The sequence below is a fragment of the Bombina bombina genome, chromosome 9 (genome assembly GCF_027579735.1).
Source record: "Bombina bombina isolate aBomBom1 chromosome 9, aBomBom1.pri, whole genome shotgun sequence".
Taxonomy (NCBI): domain Eukaryota; kingdom Metazoa; phylum Chordata; class Amphibia; order Anura; family Bombinatoridae; genus Bombina; species Bombina bombina.
The window spans coordinates 65,898,780-65,918,931 of NC_069507.1; the positions used below are offsets into that span (position 1 = coordinate 65,898,780).

The following is a 20,152-nucleotide window of genomic DNA, read 5'->3' on the forward strand; positions in this document are numbered from 1 at the left end:
TAAAGGAACATAACACCCAAAGAAATGTATTTCATGATTCAGACAGAGCATACAATTTTCCAGGTTACTTATTTTATTAATGTTGCTTCATTCTCTTGGTATCCTTTAAAGAAGGTGCAGCAATGCATACTTGGGATGTAACTAAACATCTCAGTAAACCAATGACAAGAGATATATATTGTGCAGCCACCAATCAGCAGCTAGCTACCAGCTCCTGAGTCTACCTAGGTATTCTTCTCAACAAAGGATACAAAGAGAACAAAGCAGAATAGATAATAGGAGTGAATTGGAAAGTTGTTTATAACTGTATGTTCGTTCAGAATCATGAAGTAAAAACATTGGGTTTATGTCCCTTTAATTGCACATTGTTGTCAGTCAGATAATTATACTTGTGGAAGCCAAAACAACAGTATATATTTAGATCAGTTTCTCAACTCCAGTACACAGGACCCTTAACAGGCCAGAGTTTCATTATATCTTAACTAGAGTGCAAGTGAAATAATCATCTGGGTGAGAGCAGGTTAGTAACCATGGTTACCCATCAGCTGATTATTTCCCCTGTGCTCTAGTTAAAGGGACAGTCAACCATAGAATTGTTATTGTTTTAAAAGATAGATAATCCCTTTATTACTCATTCCCCAGTTTTGCATAACCAACACAGTTATATTAATGTACTTTTTACCTTTGTGATTACCTTGTATCTAGGAACCTTCTTCCAGCCCCCTGATCACATGACTGTGACTGTTTATTATATATTGTCTTAAATTTAGCATTGTATTGTGCTAGATCTTAAATAACTTTCTGTGCCTGAACACAGTGTTATCTATATGGCCCACGTGTACTTTCTGTCTCTTTGTGTTGAAAAGAGATTTAAAAAGCATGTGATAAGAGGCAGCCCTCAAAGACTTAGAAATTAGCATATGAGCCTACCTATGTTTAGTTTAAACTAAGAATACCAAGAGAAAAAAGCAAATTTGATGATAAAAGTAAATTGGAAAGTCAATTAAAATTAAAAGTCCTATCTGAATAATGAAAGTTTAATTTATACTTGACTGTCCCTTTAAGATATAATGAATATCTGGCCTGTTAAGGGTCCTGAGGGCTGGAGTTGAGAAATACTGATTTAGATAAAGCATTATTCACTTGATGGGGTAGATTTAACAAGGGCCATATGCCCCTTGTTCCCGTGCGAGCCTTCAGGCTCACCGGAAACACCAGTTATGACGCAGCGGTCTAAAGACCGATGCTCCATAACTTGTCCTCTGCCTCTGAGGCTGCGATCTTCAATCCACATGATCCTATATGATTGTGTTGATTGACACCCCCTGCTAGTGGCCGCGAATCTGCAGGGTGCGGAATTGCACAAGCAGTTCTGGTGAATTGCTTGTGCAATGATAAATGCCAACAACATATACTGTCGGCATTCAACGATGTCTGTCGGACATGATACGCTACAGCTTATCATGATGTCGGACAGACATTGTTAAATCTACCCGATATCTGTTGATATAAGGACAGTATATATAATTCTGTTTAATTCGCAATAGCTTAAAATATGTCCTCTAAAAAATATTCTTTGCGTGAAAAGTCTGTACACCCCTGCCATAAGGCATCATTAAAGGTACATGAAAGTCAAAGTAGAATGCTACAGGGGGGAGCACAAAGTTCTTTACACATATGATATAGAAAAAACATATTAACACACAAATATAGATTTTACTAGCAGATTCCAGCCTAAGGACTCTCTGCTGTTCTACATCCTATTTAAAAACTGTACCAGCATGAGCTCATACTCATACACAATTTCACAGACAGATTTAGACACACTCACATATGAAGACATCTTTTAATACAAAGTCAGACCATAAACATTCAATATACTGACTCACATGAGCATAGAAAACATAAACACATTTAAAAATCTTTATAAACATTGGACACAGACACTAAACCTTCTATTAGATTAAAAGCATCACATTCAGATTGTTTACTAGTATTATTGCCCCTCCCACTGATTCACACGCAGTTGTATTTATGTTTACGCCATAATTTGGGATGAAATTCCCAAACTGGCTACATTACAACTATTTTAACTGTACAATACACAGCAGGCCTTTTGATATTAAATTTTAATCCTAAAGCTCTTTTGCTACCCAGTCTGAAGCACAATAAAAAAATGCATATTGTGCTACCCTGCAGTATTTCACCATGAAACTCCTTCACCCAAAACACACTTGCAAAAATAGTGTACAAATAGAAGCAGAAACATATATGTGCCAACCAGGCTATCACATATGTGCCCTACAGACAAAACAATTAGCACAAACTACAGGCTATTATGTATCATAGTGCACACATATATGTTTAATAGATTTTTATCACTAAGTACAGTACTGCACATAACACAAATACATGGGAATGTATTAACAGATGGCAATTCCTGCCTAGGCAATGCATGCAGTTAGGAACATCCTCACACAAGCAGCTGTTGCCCGGTACCAATTGCATCTTACCTGCTATAAGAGCTTGAGTGAGTAGAGCAGAAGTTAGGATACAGAGAGTCATTGTGTGCTGCTCCCAGAACTGCCAAAATTTCTACTGGAGACAGACAGAGACAGAGAGAGGGGCGAGGGAGGGACGTGGGGGGAGGCTCCTAGAGAGGGAAGAGGCAGCAGCAAGCAATGCTCATGCAGGGGGCACTGACCAGCACAGGCATCCTCACCACTTGTTGCAGTGGGTTACAGGCTTATCTGTACAGTGACACACTCACAAGAATAAAGGTGTACAGGATGGGGAGCTCGTGCATACCCACACTACACAGTCTGTTTATAGCCAGCTCATTATGTATGTATGGTGCATCACTTTACTGAGAGCTGTAGAGTAGCGTGTGTGGCATCTACTGGGCAGTTTGCAAAGGAAGATTTGAAACTTAGGATCCACATAGCCTACCACAGAGAAGGACTTTAGATTGGATAGATAGATGATATATTAGATATAGATGACAGATAGATAAATAGATATATGTTACATATGATGGATTGGTAGATAGATAGATGTTAGATGATGATAAATAGATAGATAGAGAGAGAGAGAGAGAGAGAGAGAGAAATGTTATATAGATAATGGATAGATAGATAGATAGATAGACATATGTTACATAGATGATGAATAGATAGATAGATGTTACATATACGATGGATAGATAGATAGATATATGTTACATAGATGATAGATAGATAGATAGATAGATAGATAGATAGATAGATAGATAGATAGATAGATAGATAGATAGGCAGATAGATATATAGATAGATAGATGTTACATAGATGATGGGTAGATAGATAGATGTTATATAGATGATATATAGATATGTTGCAAAGATGATGGCTAGATAGATAGATAGATAGATTAGATAGAGATGATAGATAGATAGATGTTACATAGATGAAGGATAGATAGATAGATAGATAGATGTTACATAGATGATGGATAGATATATAGATAGATAAATAGATAGGAAGATAGATAGATAGATAGATGTTACATAGATGATGGGTAGATAGATGTTATATAGATGATGGATAGATAGATAGATAGATATGTTACAAAGATGATGGATAGATAGATCGATTAGATAGAGATGATAGACAGATAGATGTTACATAGATGATGAATATATATAGATAAATAGATAGATGTTATATAGATGATGGATAGATAGATAGATAGATAGATAGATAGATAAATATAGAACACAAAAATGTAGCAGCCATGGTTCCCAGGATTTTCTCAATCTCTGTAATATACAACAGCAGCATAAATAAATATTATCACAGACCTATGGAATAGTTCTCTCTCAGGGTGTAATCTGTTTTAGCTCACTATATACAAGCCTGATCTACAACAGCTCACTGGCATGGAGAGAAATCAAGTAAAAGCTTTGGGATTTTTTTAGACCTTATATTGTAATGTAGGTGTCTCAAGGGCCCTGCGTAGTGAGGCCATGCTGGAGGTACCAGAAACACAAGCGATTGTTCCATGATGATCTTGGAGATTACTCTTGGAGGAAGAACTAGAGGCGGGAAGATTGGTAAAACCAAGGAACTGCTAACACATCCACCCACTCCACCTGAGGATCCCTAGACCTGGACAAGTACTTGGGAAGTTTCTTGTTTAGATGGGAAGCTAGCAGATCTATTTCTGGAAGACCCCACATCTGAACAATCTGAAAAAGCACATCTGGATTGAGAGACCACTCCCCCGAATGTAAAGTCTGATGGCTGAGATAATCCGCTTCCCAATTGTCTACACCTGGGATATACCGCAGAAATTAGACAAGAGCTGGATTCCGCCCAAGAAAGTATCCAAGATACTTCTTTCATAGCTAGGGGACTGTGAGTCCCACCCTGATGATTGACATTTGCCACAGTTGCAATATTGTCTGTCTGAAAATAAATGAATGGTTCTCTCTTCAACAGAGACCAAACCTGAAGAGCCCTGAAAATAGCATGGAGTTCTAAAATATTGATTGGTAACCTCGCCTCTTACCAAACGTTTGCACTGTCAGAGATCCCCAGTTAGCTCCCCAACCTGAAAGACTTGCATCTGTTGTGATTACAGTCCAGGTTGGATGAACAAAAGAGGTCCCTTGAACTATACGATGGTGATCTAACCACCAAGTCACAGAGAGTCGAACATTGGGATTTAAGGATATTAATTGTGATCTTATATGAAAACGAACAAAGGGGATCGCATCTGATGCTGCAGTCATGAGACTTAAAACTTCCATGCACATAGCCACTGAAGGGAATGATTGAGACTGAAGGTTTTGACAAGCTGAAACCAATTTTATTCATCTCTTGTCTGTTAGAGACAGAGTCATGGACACTGTCTGAGGAATTAAGGAACTTTTTGGTAAATTGATCCTCCAACCATGTCTTTGAAGAAACAACGCTAGTTGATTTGTGTGAGATTCGGCACAATGTAAAGACTGAGCTAGTACCAAGATATCGTCCAAATAAAGAAACACTGCAATACCCTGTTCTCTGATTACATAGAGTAGGGAACCGAGAACCTTTGAAAAAATTTCTTGGAGCTGTCGCTAGGCAAAATGGAAGAGCGACAAATTGGTAATGCTTGTCTAGAAAAGAGAATCTCAGAAACCGATAGTGGTCTGGATGAATCGGAATATGAAGATATGAATCCTGTAAGTCTATCATGGACATTTAATATACTTGCTGAACAAAAGGCACAATAGTCCTTATAGTCATCATTTTGAAAGTTGGCACTCTTACAAAACGATTCAAAATTTTCAGATCCAGAACTGGCCTGAATGAATTTTCTATCTTTGGGACAATTAATAGATTTGAATAAAACCCCAGACCTTGTTCCTGAAACGAAACTGGTATTATTACCCCTAAAAGCTCTAGATCTGAAACACACTTCAGAAAAGCCTGATGATTAGAAGCTTTAGATTTAACCTTAGATCTTTTATCCTGAGGTAAAAAAAACTCCCTTCCCCCCAGTGACAGTTGAAATAATTGAATCCAACTGAGAACCAAATAAACTATTACCTTGGAAAGAAAAAGATAGTAATATAGATTTAGATACCATGTCAGCATTCCAATATTTGGGCCACAAAGCAATTCTAGCTAAAATAGCTAAAGACATAGATTTAACATAAATATTGATGATATCAAAAATAGCATCACAGATAAAATGATTAGCCTGTTGAAGCAAGCGAACTATGCTAGACAAATCAGGATCTGTTTCCTGTTGAGCTAAGCTTTCCAAACAAAAAGTTGATGCAGCTGCAACATCAGCCATGGATATAGCAGGCCTAAGAATGTAGCCAGAAAATAAATAAGCTTTCCTTAGATAAGATTCAAGTTTCCTATCTAAAGGGTCCTTAAAAGAAGTACTATTTTCCATAGGAATAGTAGTACGTATGGCAAGAGTAGAAATAGCCTCATCAACTTTGGGGATTTTTTCCCCAAAACTCCAATCTAACTGCTGGCAAAGGATACAACTTTTTAAACCTATACCATTCCTTTGAAATCATATCAGACATAGCATCAGAAACTGGAAAAACCTCTGGAGTAACCACAGTAGGTTTATAAACAGAATTTAAACGTTTACTAGTTTTAGTATCAAGAGGACTAGTTTCCTCAATATCCAAAGTAATCAACACCTCTTTTAACAAGGAACAAATATACTCCATCTTAAAGAGATAAGTAGATTTGCCAGTGTCAATATCTGAGGTAGGATCTTCTGAACCAGATAGATCCTCAGCAGAGGAGGATAATTCAGTATGTTGTCGGTCATTTGAAATTTTATCAACTTAATGAAAAGTTTTAAAAGACCTTTTACGTTTATTAGAAGGCGGAATAGTAGAAAAAGCCTTCTGAATCACATCAGCAATAAAATCTTTTATATTCACAGGGATATCATGTACATTAGATGTTGAAGGAACAACAGGCATTGTACTAGTACTGATGGATACATTCTCTGCATGTAAAAGCTTATCATGACAACTGTTACATACTACAGCTGGAGATATAATCTCTACTAATTTACAACAGATAAACAGCTTTGGAAGAACTGTTATCAGGCAGCAGGGTTCCAACAGTGGTTTCTGAGACAGGATCAGATTGAGACATCTTGCAAATGTAAGAGAAAAAAAACAACATATAAAGCAAAAGTATCAATTTCCTAATATGGCAGTTTCAGGAATGGGAACAAAATGCAAACAGCATAGCCCTCTGAGCATAAAAAAGGCAAGAGGCATGTAGGAAGTGGGGTTTAAATCATTACATTATTTGGCGCTAACAACATATGGAAATGACGCAACTCACGTCATGGCAGATGCAACCTTGTGCAAGGAAACCTGGCATCAACTAAGACGCCAGAAATGACAAATTTGCGTCACCGAACGTACCTTTGCACCAAAAAAATTATTGCGCAAAGAATGACGCAATTAATATCAGCATTTTGCAACCTCACAAACCTAATTTTGCCTTCGAAAATTAATGAAAAAGCAGTCAATTTGAAGAAAAGACTATACCCCAGGTAAGAAAAAATAACTTCCTAAATATGTTTCCCAATTTTGAAACTGATAGTCTGCAAAAGGAAATATACATAAACCTGACTCATGGCAAATATAAGTACAGTACATATATTTAAAACTTTATATTAATACATAAAGTGCCAAACCATAGCTGAGAGTGTCTTAAGTAATGAAAACATACTTACCGAAAGACACCCATCCACAAATAGCAGATAGCCAAACCAGTACTGAAAAATTATCAGTAGAGGTAATGGAATATGAGAGTATATCGTCGATCTAAAAAGGGAGGTAGGAGATGAATCTCTATGACCGATAACAGAGAACCTTTGAAAAGATTTGCCGTGAGGAAAACCATAGAATCAATAGGTGAAACTCTCTTCCCATCCCTCTGACAAAAACTGTACTCTGAGAGGAATCGGGCTTCAAAATGCTGAGAAGCACATAACACAGAAGAAAATCAAGCACAAATTTACTTCACCACCTCCATAGGAGGCAAAGTTTGTAAAAACTGAATTGTGGGTGTGGTGAGGGGTGTATTTATAGGCATTTTGAGGTTTGGGAAACTTTGCCCCTCCTGGTAGGATTGTATATCCCATACGTCACTAGCTCATGGACTCTTGCCAATTACATGAAAGAAATGTCATTACAAGGAGTAAAGCATTAGCATTTGAGTGGATTTCTGAGTGTGCACTAAACCATTATGCAGAGTTTGGGACAGACTTTTAGAAACTCTATACAGGTGACCCTCGTTTTACAACGGTTCAATTTACACCATTTCAGAATAACAACCTTTTTTCCAGTCATGTGACTGCTATGGAAAAGCATTGAGAAGCAGTGCATTTATTAAAATAGCCAGTAGGTGGAGCTGTCCGCTTGTGTCGCAGCAAAGCCAAGCAAGCTGAAATTAACCAGTTTAACCAGACCTGAGCTATCGATCAGATTTCAAAGGAACAAGCCCTTCCTGTCTATAAATCAGTCCAGATTGGAATGAATAGAAAGAACTGTTTGCAGAAAAATGCAAGTGAAGTCTGTGTTGTGTGATTATTTTATTAGGTTTATAATGCTGTTTAGCAAATGTTTTTGTTCATTTAACTTAGTTTAATTATATATTCTGTGTTGTGTGATGATTTTATTAGGTTAATAATGCTGTTTAGCATTTAAAGTCTTCATTTCAAAGCTTTAAAAATAATGTATTAGGTGTTACTTATGACAATTTTGAGAGGGGCCTGGAACCTAACTCCCTCACTTTCCATTGACTTACATTATATACTGAGTTTCAATTTACAACAGTTTCGATTTACAACCATTCCTTCTGGAACCTAACCCCGGCGTAAACTGAGGGCTACCTGTATTTAAAACCATGCAGAAATGTTTCCTCCTCAAACATTGGCAGATATGAGATATATATATATATATATATATATATATATATATATATATATATATATATATATATATGCGGTTAACAGAAAGGAGAACTGCACCCCTGAGATAGAACAAAAGCTAGAATGACTTCCATGCCTGTTCATTTATATTGTAACTCAGGGTGCTCGTTCTTTTAGCACACTATGCCCCTTCACAGAGAAAAAATATCCTGTAGCATATCAGTCTGATCCTGCCCAATGACAGTCCAGCGCCGAAATACCAGGCAATTCTTCTCTGAACAAGGGAAGCAACAACCCCAGACGATCGTTTCGGCCTTCTATGGGCCTCGTCAGTGAGGTGCAGTTGTATCTCTCTAAGGGCATGTGTGCACGGGGTCCACGTCTGGATTACCCATTACTCTTAGGGAGACCCAAGGGTAATTTACATATGCGGTTAACAGAAAGGAGAACTGCACCCCTGAGATAGAACAAAAGCTAGAATGACTTCCATGCCTGTTCATTTATATTGCAACTCAGGGTGCTCGTTCTTTTAGCACACTATGCCCCTTCACAGAGAAAAAATATCCTGTAGCATATCAGTCTGATCCTGCCCAATGACAGTCCAGCGCCGAAATACCAGGCAATTCTTCTCTGAACAAGGGAAGCAACAACCCCAGACGATCGTTTCGGCCTTCTATGGGCCTTGTCAGTGAGGTGCAGTTGTATCTCTCTAAAGGCATGTGTGCACGGGGTCCACGTCTGGATTACCCATTACTCTTAGGGAGACCCAAGGGTAATTTACATATGCGGTTAACAGAAAGGAGAACTGCACCCCTGAGATAGAACAAAAGCTAGAATGACTTCCATGCCTGTTCATTTATATTGCAACTCAGGGTGCTCGTTCTTTTAGCACACTATGCCCCTTCACAGAGAAAAAATATCCTGTAGCATATCAGTCTGACGAGGCCCATAGAAGGCCGAAACGATCGTCTGGGGTTGTTGCTTCCCTTGTTCAGAGAAGAATTGCCTGGTATTTCGGCGCTGGACTGTCATTGGGCAGGATCAGACTGATATGCTACAGGATATTTTTTCTCTGTGAAGGGGCATAGTGTGCTAAAAGAACGAGCACCCTGAGTTGCAATATAAATGAACAGGCATGGAAGTTATTCTAGCTTTTGTTCTATCTCAGGGGTGCAGTTCTCCTTTCTGTTAACCGCATATGTAAATTACCCTTAGGTCTCCCTAAGAGTAATGGGTAATCCAGACGTGGACCCCGTGCACACATGCCCTTAGAGAGATACAACTGCACCTCACTGACGAGGCCCATAGAAGGCCGAAACGATCGTCTGGGGTTGTTGCTTCCCTTGTTCAGAGAAGAATTGCCTGGTATTTCGGCGCTGGACTGTCATTGGGCAGGATCAGACTGATATGCTACAGGATATTTTTTCTCTGTGAAGGAGCATAGTGTGCTAAAAGAACGAGCACCCTGAGTTGCAATATAAATGAACAGGCATGGAAGTTATTCTAGCTTTTGTTCTATCTCAGGGGTGCAGTTCTCCTTTCTGTTAACCGCATATGTAAATTACCCTTAGGTCTCCCTAAGAGTAATGGGTAATCCAGACGTGGACCCCGTGCACACATGCCCTTAGAGAGATACAACTGCACCTCACTGACGAGGCCCATAGAAGGCCGAAACGATCGTCTGGGGTTGTTGCTTCCCTTGTTCAGAGAAGAATTGCCTGGTATTTCGGCGCTGGACTGTCATTGGGCAGGATCAGACTGATATGCTACAGGATATTTTTTCTCTGTGAAGGGGCATAGTGTGCTAAAAGAACGAGCACCCTGAGTTGCAATATAAATGAACAGGCATGGAAGTTATTCTAGCTTTTGTTCTATCTCAGGGGTGCAGTTCTCCTTTCTGTTAACCGCATATGTAAATTACCCTTAGGTCTCCCTAAGAGTAATGGGTAATCCAGACGTGGACCCCGTGCACACATGCCCTTAGAGAGATACAACTGCACCTCACTGACGAGGCCCATAGAAGGCCGAAACGATCGTCTGGGGTTGTTGCTTCCCTTGTTCAGAGAAGAATTGCCTGGTATTTCGGCGCTGGACTGTCATTGGGCAGGATCAGACTGATATGCTACAGGATATTTTTTCTCTGTGAAGGGGCATAGTGTGCTAAAAGAACGAGCACCCTGAGTTTCAATATAAATGAACAGGCATGGAAGTTATTCTAGCTTTTGTTCTATCTCAGGGGTGCAGTTCTCCTTTCTGTTAACCGCATATGTAAATTACCCTTAGGTCTCCCTAAGAGTAATGGGTAATCCAGACGTGGACCCCGTGCACACATGCCCTTAGAGAGATACAACTGCACCTCACTGACGAGGCCCATAGAAGGCCATAACGATCGTCTGGGGTTGTTGCTTCCCTTGTTCAGAGAAGAATTGCCTGGTATTTTGGCGCTGGACTGTCATTGGGCAGGATCAGACTGATATGCTACAGGATATTTTTTCTCTGTGAAGGGGCATAGTGTGCTAAAAGAACGAGCACCCTGAGTTGCAATATAAATGAACAGGCATGGAAGTTATTCTAGCTTTTGTTCTATCTCAGGGGTGCAGTTCTCCTTTCTGTTAACCGCATATGTAAATTACCCTTAGGTCTCCCTAAGAGTAATGGGTAATCCAGACGTGGACCCCGTGCACACATGCCCTTAGAGAGATACAACTGCACCTCACTGACGAGGCCCATAGAAGGCCGAAACGATCGTCTGGGGTTGTTGCTTCCCTTGTTCAGAGAAGAATTGCCTGGTATTTCGGCGCTGGACTGTCATTGGGCAGGATCAGACTGATATGCTACAGGATATTTTTTCTCTGTGAAGGGGCATAGTGTGCTAAAAGAACGAGCACCCTGAGTTGCAATATAAATGAACAGGCATGGAAGTTATTCTAGCTTTTGTTCTATCTCAGGGGTGCAGTTCTCCTTTCTGTTAACCGCATATGTAAATTACCCTTAGGTCTCCCTAAGAGTAATGGGTAATCCAGACGTGGACCCCGTGCACACATGCCCTTAGAGAGATACAACTGCACCTCACTGACGAGGCCCATAGAAGGCCGAAACGATCGTCTGGGGTTGTTGCTTCCCTTGTTCAGAGAAGAATTACCTGGTATTTCGGCGCTGGACTGTCATTGGGCAGGATCAGACTGATATGCTACAGGATATTTTTTCTCTGTGAAGGGGCATAGTGTGCTAAAAGAACGAGCACCCTGAGTTGCAATATAAATGAACAGGCATGGAAGTTATTCTAGCTTTTGTTCTATCTCAGGGGTGCAGTTCTCCTTTCTGTTAACCGCATATATATATATATATATATATATATATATATATATATATATATATATATATATATATATATATATATAAAAATATATATATATATTACATTTTAGTTTACTGCCCCTTTATGCAAGGACTTTCCAGATGCCAGGAGGTATTTTATCTAAGATTTTTACATCTGCATAAAATGTTATACTCTCAGGCTAATTAAGTGTTTGAATTGAGACAGGTTAACTTAACACTGTTCAGTTTACACTACAGCTGTCTTATTTTTGAAATACATACAAATAAGCCTAAATCCTGCATTTAACCAGATCTAATGGTATGAGACTGAATATCACAGCTTATGGATCCACCAAGACCATATAGAGTACAGTCTTTTCAAAATCCATAAGTACAGCTGACAGATAAGAACATTTTCTACACCAGATTTAAGTGGTGCTCTTGGTTGGGGGAAATAGGGAAACCCATGGGGAAACATATGCCAACCTTTCAAAAGTACTTTTATTCATCTACTAATTTTTGTTTGCACATTTAAAATATGATTCTTTAAAAAGTGATCTCTTAATTTCTGCTATTTTTTCTATCATGCATATCACACACTATTGATTTAGGGGATGGCAATGTGCAGAAAATTTTACATCCTGTGAGTGTTTCTGTGGGTGTCTGTGTGTTTATGTCTTTGTGCTTTTGTTGGTGTCTCTATGGGTGTGTATGTAAATTTTTTTCCTGTGGGTATCTCTGTGAGGGTGTGTGTGTCTGTTTTTGTGCATTTTCTGTGGATGTCTCTGTGAGGGTGTGTGTGTATGTCTTTGTGCATTTTCTGTGGATGTCTCTGTAAAGGTGTGTGTGTATTTATTTGTGCATTTTCTGTGGATGTCTGTGTGAGGGTGTGTGCGTATGTCTTTGTGAATTTTCTGTGGGTGTCTCTGTGAGGGTGTGTGTGTGTATGTGTATGTATGTCTTTGTGTGTTTTCTCTAGGTGTCTCTGTGAGGGTGGGTGTGTATGTCTTTGTGTGTTTTCTGTGGATGTCTCTGTGAGTTTGTGTGTGTATGTATGTCTGTGGGTGTCTCTGTGAGGATATGTGCATGTCTTTGTCTGTTTTCTGTGGATGTCTCAGTGAGGGTGTGTGTATATATGTCTTTGTGTGTTTTCTGTGAGTGTCTCTTTGTGTGTGTGTGTCTTTGTGTGCTTTATGTGGGTATTTCTCTGTGTGTCTGTGTCTTTGTGTGTTTTATGTGGATGTCTCTGTGTGTGTGTATGTCTTTGTGTGTTTTCTGTGGGTGTCTGTAATTATGTATGTCTTTGCATGTTTTCTGTGGATGTCTCAGTGAGTGTGTGTGTGTATGTATGTCTTTGTGTGTTTTATGTGGTTGTCTTTCTGTGTGTGTATGTATTTGTGTGCTTTCTGTGGGTGTCTCTCTGCGTGTGTGTATGTCTTTGTGTGTTTTCTGAGGCTGTCTCTGTCGGTGTTTCCTTGGGTGTACGTGCAAGTAGTTTGTGTTTGAGTTTGTGTGTGTGTCCATTGTCTGTTCCTTTTTAGGACATTTTGACCTTACTACTGATTATTCACATCTTTCTACACACTTTTAGACTAATGAGTCCTTTCCAGAAGTCACCAATCCACAATCACATAGGTACAAAAGAGGCTAGAGAGGATTTTATTAAAAATATCTCAGCGATCCACTGCATTTGCAGATACACAAATAATAACTTAGAAATCACTCCAGATCTCACTTTGTTCTATAGGATAACAGGAGTTGCAGTGATGTCACACTGAAGAACAGTCTCAGTGTCTTATTAAACATACACTGATGCATTTATAACTAGTATACACACCTACTGACACAGACAAAACCACACATGCAAGTTGTACGCACGCCAAGAGGAAACCCCTCTATCCGCCACCCCCCCCCACATTGCAACTTATAATAAATGTATTAACCACTAATCCTCCAAGCCCCCCCAAATAAAAACACCCTATCTAATACTAAACTACCAATAGCACTTAAAGGGCCTTTTGTAGGGCATTGCCCTAAGTTAAACATTTTACCTTTAAATTATTGTTTAGGCAGTTCAGGGCCCTTCCTTTCAGCCACTGCATGCTGTTGTCATCATATAGTTGTCATCTTCCTTGACAAAAAGATAATCAGAACTCCATATTTTGCCTTCACAAAACTGTAGTCTACCTCATTACTTGTCAGGTCAATGTAAACAAGTGCTTAGTGTCTGTGTAGATTATAAGACTGCTGAGAAAGTTAATTGCGCTATATTCTGTTCTATGTTTTAATATGCTGTAAAGGTAGTAATCTTACAAGTACTATAATAGTATAAATAGACACAGCAAAACTTATAATCAGTTCTACTGAATTCTATCAATTATATGTATGTAGTATATATTACATGTACCTTTTTTGATACCTTTTAAGTACCTTTTTAGTACCAAATTTGTTACTTAGTATTCAGATTCTAATACATACTTTTTAAACACAACGGTCTAGATGAGTCACCGCTAAAATCACAGTACCTCTGGTTTAAGTGTCCATACAAGTGAGGTAGGATATCTTTTAAATGGATGACTCAAATGGATGTCCAAATACTTCAAAGTCTTTGTATAAATAGAGCCTTGATTCCTTTAGAACTCTGATGAATATCACTTTGATTAATGGACAGTCAAGATGCCTGTTCTGTGCGGCTTTAGTCCGGACTGGTGATTCCCAACCTTGGCTCTGTTTATGGTTACATAAACAGAAGAAAAAAGAAAAAGCGCACAAGGCAAGACTCAAGTGAAAGATTTTATTACAAAAGATTGCAAACGCAAATGCTGTTGCACTTACTAGAAATGTATAAATAAAAAGCCTTCAGATGAAGTGTTCAATTGATAGAAATCCCCGTCACTCACTGTAGCCTGAGGTGGACTGCCTCTTACTTCTGCATCAAAGCGTCTAGCAGGGTTTTCCGGATACCCTGTGAACATGCTTGGTGACTTAGTGAGGACAATGAAACTTCAAAACAAGGGCACTTCCAATCTGTCAGCTGATTCCTGACACGTTTCCCCCGGTCAACGGCCGGGCTTCTTCAAGAGGATAAAAAGACAGATGTCTCTGTAATTGCGCCCTTTGTATTTAAAGGGTTGTCTGCCAATCGAATCATGTGGGTGTGTCTGGCAGCTACCAATTGTAACAGTCCACAGTTCTTATAAGACAAACGAACCCACGTAATGCATTATGAATATGCAAGAATAAATATTTTGTTAATACGTTCACAAGCCATAAAATTTTTAAAGCATAGCAATGGTAATAGAATATCTATCTATCTATCTATCTATCTATCTATATTTATATATATATATATATATATATATATAAACATTGTAATAGGTTAGCAGCAATATACTTTAACGTAAAACTAAAACTAAAATACAGCTAAAATAGATTACACATATGTGTTACATAAAAAAATAACTATATATGGGAAAACAATCCATACTTAAACAATATATTATCGTATGCCAGATATATAGAGGATATTATTATTTTATGGAAAGGGGGAACTGAGGAAATAGAGAATTTCATTGATCATCTAAATAATAACAACTTCAACCTAACATTCACTAAATCATATTCAAAAGAACAGATTGAATTCCTAGATTTAGTGAACATTACAGCCTCTTGGTTTGAATATAGACATTGATGTAGCAGCCTTCATTTAAAAGTTATCTCTTCGCTCTACAGTGGTCCATTAGGCAACCAGCAAGGGTCACATTTCTAAATCTGACCCCTTAGGTAACACAAACCCATTTTGAAGAATACATGTAGTATAAATAGTTATTTTTTCACAAAAAAATGTGTGACCTCTTAATAAACCCAAAATGTTAGCCCCTATAGTGTTTATAAAGAGATTTTTAATGGTCTCAAAAAGATTTTTTAAGGTTCTTAATAAGAGTTATCCAAAAAGATATAATTATTGTATTTAATAGTTTTCATTTAAAGGGATTTGAGACTTTTTATCCACTTATATCCAACAGAACCATACATACATATTTATTATATATACAGTTTAAAAACATGAGCATTAAATAATTTATATCTGCAGTTTAATTTAATACAAAGTCAGCATAAATGGTACTTTTCCCTAAATATTCATACAAAACTGTTTAATAATTGCCCCCAATAATTTGAATATGCTGCCTAATTGCGGCTGAATCATTCCATTACAAAACTGCAACATATTACTACATTTGGTTTCTCTATATATATGTATACACCTATTAGGAAGTTATCAAAAATTTAGCGCACACTTTGTGAATTAGCGCTAGAATATAACAATACAATAACCCCCTTAGAGAAAGTGATCCTCACCCCATTTAAGTAACTGGTATCTTTTTTATGTAACACATATGTGTAATCTATTTTAGCTGTATTTTAGTTTTAGTTTTACGTTAAAGCATATTGCTGCTAACCAATTACAATGTTTTTATATAGATATTCTGATAGCACTAATGATTACCATTGCTATGTTTTAAACATTTTATGGCCTGTGAAGGTATTAACAAAGTATTTATTCTTGCATATTCATAATGCATTACGTAGGTCCGTTTGTCTTATAAGAACTGTGGACTGTTACAATTGGTAGCTTCTGGATTGGATGAGACTCTTAAGCGCTTGTGCTTAATTACCCAATAAGGAAAGATAGTCTTACTATGTAGTTGGATTCAATGAGATCTATTTATTTTTAGAATTATAAATACATACAATAAAATTTAAAACAATAGAAATTGATTCTTAAAACAAATCTAACTGGTTGGCCAACCATACAGTGTGAATAAAATGATATAATATGTTTTCCAATATGTTGCTTGATAAAGGCTGTATTAATCAGCTGAAACGCGTTGCCTACTCCTTGCTACACTAAACATTTTCATAGTCCACTTTCGAAGTGGACCGCCAAGACTACATCAAACCACGGACCAACAAATACGCTTGAAAGATATTCTGAAGCATTCAAGAACAACCTTCAAAGCACCTAGTCCTCCTTTCAAAGGACCGCCAAGAACAACTGAAATACCTTACCAAATAATTGGGCCTAAAGAAACCTGTGGACACCTGCAGATCAGATACTCTGAAACAAATAGAGTACGGATCTAAACAGAACACATTCGCAACAATTCAAGAGGTTTTGAAAACCTGAACCGGGCAAAAAGCCCAGCCATCTGACAAAAGGATTAACGGTTAAAGCACACTACCACAATACCACAGCATCTACTTCTTCAAGTGTGTGTAATCGCAGAGACAAACCAACTCGACATACTGAAACCACTACAACACCGGCAGCGGCTATCCCGGCTTCCGATCCACATTCATCACAGTAAAGATTGAATTGGGTACAAAAAGAAACTAGACCAGAAACAAAGTATCCCAAAAGAAACAACGGGTAAGATTTATTATACCTACACCAACTAAGGAAGTTAATGTGAAGGACAGATAACCAAAACTACTTAACAGTGACTTATAATCGCAACATATATAGCAATTACACAAAAACGTGTTGCAGCATGCCCACACATACTATCCCTATGGAGGACTTAACAACAGCGCTTTTAACAAAAAGCAATTAACAATTACTCTAACAATCACGGCAGAAAGACTTTATCTTTCATAACTTATACGATTTTTACTGTATCACTTTATTTTTGTTTCACTTTTATTATTTGTTACTAATGTTGATACCATTGACGCTATTTTAATTATATTGTTGATACCATTGACGCTATTTTAATTATGTATGTTCAGCTTTAAACAAACGAATATGGTAAATATGGTAATTAAGAATTAATATTGCGAATATTCTTTGTGGATACCATACTTCTTCACAAGTCCACTATATCAAATCCATAAAAAATATCTGCAATTAAACCAAAATTCAAAAATTCAAATATACAGATATGTTTGTATAATACACTAAGTAACAGGGATTGGAAAACATATTATATCATTTTATTCACACTGTATGGTTGGCCAACCAGTTAGATTTGTTTTAAGAATCAATTTCTATTGTTTTAAATTTTATTGTATGTATTTATAATTCTAAAAATAAATAGATCTCATTGAATCCAACTATATAGTAAGACTATCTTTCCTTATTGGGTAATTAAGCACAAGCGCTTAAGAGTCTCATCCAATCCAGATTTTACCCCCACTTTGAAGTTTGTGAGATTACTTCTTCGAGACTCCCTAGCTTTTACCCCCACAGCGCATAGTTTATTAACCCAACACACCAATACAATTGGTAGCTGCCAGACACACCCACATGATTCGATTGGCAGACAGCCCTTTAAATTCAAAGGGCGCAATTACAGAGACATCCGTCTTTTTATCCTCTTGAAGAAGCCCGGCCGTTGACCGGGGGGAAATGCGTCAGGAATCAGCTGACAGATTGGAAGTGCCCTTGTTTTGAAGTTTCATTGTCCTCACTAAGCCACCAAGCACGCTCACAGGGTATCCGGAAAACCCTGCTAGACGCTTTGATGCAGCAGTAAGAGGCAGTCCATCTCAGCCTACAGTGAGTGATGGGGATTTCTAACAATTGAACGCTTCATCTGAAGGCTTTTTATTTATACATTTCTAGTAAGCGCAACAGCATTTGGGTGTGCAATCTTTTGTAATAAAATCTTTCACTTGAGTCTTGCCTTGTGCGCTTTTTCTTTTTTCTTCTTTTTAGTGTCTGTGTGGGTGCCTGTGTCTGAGTGTGTTTCTTTGCGTGTCTGCTAGAGAGTGTCTATATGTGAATCCTTATGTGTGAGTGTGCGTTTCAGTGTATGAGTGTGTCTGTGTGTTTCAGTGTTTGTGTGTTACTACCTTTACAACATTTCCAAGTTTGACTACACTTAAAATTGCATATACGTTTTAGTCACTTGGTCCAAAATTGCTCATGTCAATGGTGGTGGTGGGGGGGGCGCCCTGATCAATGCTTAAGTAAGGGGCCCCAAAATTTGTGTTATCTTATTATTTCTGCTGAGACTAAATGATAGAGATTTTGTTAACACAATGACAGATTCAAGACCCAATGCCTTCTCCAATTAAAGTGGTAAGTGGAGTTTGACCACCAGGGCTACCCTTTGGGCTATCATCCTGGTGCTTGAGAATAAGGGGCCTGGGCTTCAGTCTTTGCTGCCTGTTTTCCTGTGCTGTGCAATGGGGCAGTACCTGAGGTTGAGCCTCTTCTCTTACTGGGAATTCACTCCACTCCTGCTGATCACGGGGCTAGGGCTTGTTATGGAGCAGACCCCTGATGAAGTAAGTGGTCTACATAGTTATGAAAGTCAGGAATCGAGCACAAGTGGTCAATGAACAAAGGGCGTATGCAGAACAAAGAGGGAGATATTCTCAACGGGTGACTCCAGCTATTGGTATCTAGACACACACCTGCTACAGCCAGGAGAGTCCAAGAGTAGCATTATCCTCGTTAAGGTTGGACATTTATTACTGCTCTTATCATAACTTGTTATATGCACTGTCTACATAAATCACAATAACATTTATGTAGTGTAACAGCCCCAGCCCTGGGTCCTGTGCATTGGGAGGGACCAAACTATCATGCTAGTCTGGGGGCCCCCATAAATTTGTCTTGCCCAGGGCCCCAAAATTGCTATGGATGGCCTTGTTAACCATTTAAAACAATTGCAGCAAACAAGGTGTTAATCTGTTCTAATAATATGCAGACCCTAGCAACATAATAATCTATTGGAAGACTGCACAAAAATGTTTACTGTCTCTTTAAATATGCAATAGAAAAATTGTTTAATATGCCGGGTTAAATTCTTTAGCAGCCTACCCAAACACATCATTTTCTTTGCAATTCTCTGAAGCCCATTCAGTAAACAGTAAAGAGGTGGTCTTTAGAGAATGGGCGCTATAAAATGACATAGGTACTGAAGAGGCTAGAGAGGATTTTAGTAAAAATAGCTCAGCGATCCACTGCATTTGCAGATACACAAATAATAACTTAGAAATCACTCCAGATCTCACTTTGTTCTATAGGATAACAGGAGTTGCAGTGATGTCACACTGAAGAACAATCTCAGTGTCTTATTAAACATACGCTGATGCATTTATAACTAGTATACACACCTACTGGCACAGACAAAACCACACATGCAAGTTGTATGCAAGCCAAGAGGAAACACATGTTCTGTTCTATCCTTTTTCCTCCCCTCCCTTTCTGTTAGACATATATTAACCATCTCTTTTCCCTTTTAATTACCCTGTTTTCTAGTTATTTAATCATTTCTGATTCTCTATGTCACTTTCTCCTTTCAATGTAATCAAAGCATTTAAAATTTGAGCAAATAAAATAAAAAAATACACACTCACACATAGACACAC

The 20,152-nt window shown here is 38.2% G+C and overlaps 1 protein-coding gene across 2 annotated transcripts in view; it reads right to left on the reverse strand.

Moving 5' to 3' along the window:
• The window catches only part of VSTM4 (V-set and transmembrane domain containing 4), a 102,229-nt gene extending 99,566 nt beyond the window's left edge, over positions 1–2,663 (reverse strand). For both annotated transcript variants that reach the window (XM_053692184.1, XM_053692183.1), the window contains exon 1: positions 2,514–2,663. In XM_053692184.1, coding sequence (XP_053548159.1) covers positions 2,514–2,565 — 52 coding nt within the window. In that variant the 5' untranslated portion in view covers positions 2,566–2,663. The remainder of the gene's footprint in view (positions 1–2,513) is intronic.
• Positions 2,664–20,152: the final 17,489 nt, after the last annotated feature.